Source organism: Galeopterus variegatus, unplaced genomic scaffold, assembly GCF_000696425.1.
Source record: "Galeopterus variegatus unplaced genomic scaffold, G_variegatus-3.0.2 Scaffold2927, whole genome shotgun sequence".
Lineage (NCBI taxonomy): Eukaryota > Metazoa > Chordata > Mammalia > Dermoptera > Cynocephalidae > Galeopterus > Galeopterus variegatus.
In genome coordinates, this window is record NW_007729038.1 from 177,258 (window position 1) to 179,966 (window position 2,709).

The 2,709-nt window shown below is 49.4% G+C and overlaps 1 protein-coding gene across 1 annotated transcript in view; it reads left to right on the forward strand.

Moving 5' to 3' along the window:
* KCTD10 (potassium channel tetramerization domain containing 10) overlaps window positions 1-1,037 on the forward strand; it is a 27,474-nt gene extending 26,437 nt beyond the window's left edge. Inside the window, exon 7 of the mRNA XM_008583486.1 lies at window positions 586-1,037. Coding sequence (XP_008581708.1) covers window positions 586-810 — 225 coding nt within the window. The 3' untranslated portion in view covers window positions 811-1,037. The remainder of the gene's footprint in view (window positions 1-585) is intronic.
* Window positions 1,038-2,709: the final 1,672 nt, after the last annotated feature.

Below are 2,709 nucleotides of genomic sequence, written 5' to 3' on the forward strand. Positions count from 1 at the left end.
GAATGCTGCTTTAAAGACTGCTTTGAGGTGTGGAAGGACTTGTGTGTGAGGTTGCAGCTCTGTTAGTAGCAGCGTATTGGAAGTGACATAATGTCCGTGACAGTGAACTGGTTAATTGCATTTTTCTGTTCTTTATAGTTCCCCAATGTGGAATGATCTTCAGGTTAAAATAGAGATAAGAGGAAAGTACAGAAAAGTGTATGGTGGGCTACCTTTTGTGTTTTTTACAATGTGTGAATATACATGTGTACATATACATATTTACATGCAGGGAGTCTCGGTCGGGGTTTAGAATGACATGTTGCCTTCAGGAAGGGAAACTGGGGAGCAGGGAGGACAGGGAGACCTGTTTCACTGTGTCCCCTCCGTCTCTTGTGAATTCAGCCCCTTGTGTAAATGTTGCCCATTGAACATAACTGATTTAAAAACAATGATGATATTCTTTAATATCCTTTCCTAGGGGGCCTGATTTAGCCTGATGGCCTTATTTGCCTAGAAGTACAGATGGATGTACTGGTGCGGTAGATGTGGAGGACTGTGTTTATGTTATGATAAGTTACCTGCCTTGTATTTTGTGGGACACAGGTTGAGTTCCCTGAAGCCCGGATTTATGAGGAGACCCTGAATATTTTGCTGTATGAGGCCCAGGATGGCCGGGGACCTGACAATGCACTCCTAGAGGCCACAGGTGGGGCAGCCGGGCGATCCCATCACCTGGATGAGGATGAGGAGCGGGAGCGGGAGCGGATCGAGCGTGTGCGGCGGATCCACATCAAGCGCCCGGATGATCGCACCCACCTCCACCAGTGAGCAGGCAAGGGGACTGAGCTGCCCTCTTCCACCCCTCCCCCTCCCCCTCCTGCCGTGCTACACTCAGATGCCCTGCAGGCTCCCGGGCACCTTCCACCTCCCCTGGAGCCTGAAGATACTTTTGTAACAAGCCAGATTATTGTTTTGATATTTCTTGACAAAGTGACCTGATTGTCTTCACCCAGGTGTGTATGCCCCTTATTGCTGAACAAGCTGTGTCTAAAGTCTGTACTTTTTGTGAGAATCCAGGAATCTTTGGAGCCAGGCTTTCTTGGTTCTCAGAGGAAAAGTATGAATGATGTGAAGTATATGTGAGGANAACTGATTTAAAAACAATGATGATATTCTTTAATATCCTTTCCTAGGGGGCCTGATTTAGCCTGATGGCCTTATTTGCCTAGAAGTACAGATGGATGTACTGGTGCGGTAGATGTGGAGGACTGTGTTTATGTTATGATAAGTTACCTGCCTTGTATTTTGTGGGACACAGGTTGAGTTCCCTGAAGCCCGGATTTATGAGGAGACCCTGAATATTTTGCTGTATGAGGCTCAGGATGGCCGGGGACCTGACAATGCACTCCTAGAGGCCACAGGTGGGGCAGCCGGGCGATCCCATCACCTGGATGAGGATGAGGAGCGGGAGCGGGAGCGGATCGAGCGTGTGCGGCGGATCCACATCAAGCGCCCGGATGATCGCACCCACCTCCACCAGTGAGCAGGCAAGGGGACTGAGCTGCCCTCTTCCACCCCTCCCCCTCCCCCTCCTGCCGTGCTACACTCAGATGCCCTGCAGGCTCCCGGGCACCTTCCACCTCCCCTGGAGCCTGAAGATACTTTTGTAACAAGCCAGATTATTGTTTTGATATTTCTTGACAAAGTGACCTGATTGTCTTCACCCAGGTGTGTATGCCCCTTATTGCTGAACAAGCTGTGTCTAAAGTCTGTACTTTTTGTGAGAATCCAGGAATCTTTGGAGCCAGGCTTTCTTGGTTCTCAGAGGAAAAGTATGAATGATGTGAAGTATATGTGAGGACTTTTGTTTTCAATATTTATTTTTGTAGGTGTTGACTACCTATTTGGGTTTCTTGGGTGACAACTCCATTAGGGTTCAGTTTGACAATTCCGCGAGGGGTTCTGGCGTTGGCAGCCACCAGAGGTGTCTGCAAGCTACCTATTTCATAACCCTCCAGCCCCAGCAGACTGGCTCCTGCTTCCCATGCGTTTTGACTGGGCACAGTCTCCACTGCGTTGCTAGATATCCATTCCACAATGTGGTTTTGTGCTTAGAGCTTATTGATAAATAGTTGCAGCTTGGAGCAGTGGAAACGTGACTGTCATTATCTCTGTGCCTCTAAATTGTTGTCACTAGTGTAGCTTTGGCNGGAGCTTTCCCTGTCACTGAGTGCTCAGCCCTATTGCTGTTTCCTTCCCCAACTCCTGCCTCTTCAGTTGTTCTCCTTGTTGACCCACTCCATTCCAGGAAGGGCATCTGACCCTGTGGTAGGCATAGCTTACAAACCGTCGCTCCAAGGGCCCCACTCCTTCCTCTTTGGCCTTCTTCCCCATTAAGTTGGGCTCTAGCAAGTAGATGCCCTGCCCTTTGCTTAGAAATTAAATGTGGCCGCAGACTCTTTGTCCTCCCAGCCTGGCATCCAGGCAGGGACACCACTCACACTACCAGCCCCAAGGGAGGTTGCCCATCTCAGGGCAGCTTCCCTGCTGTTAACACAACTATCTCCCGGAGATCCCCTTCTTATCTTTGCCTCCGATTTCTATGCAATAGAGAGTGGCCATCAATGAACAGGTTGAAAGATGTGCAGATACCTTTGGGTCCAGTGTGTTATGTTTAAGGGATGTGTATGACTGTTGGCAGGAACGTGTGCTTGTGGGGCACAGGTG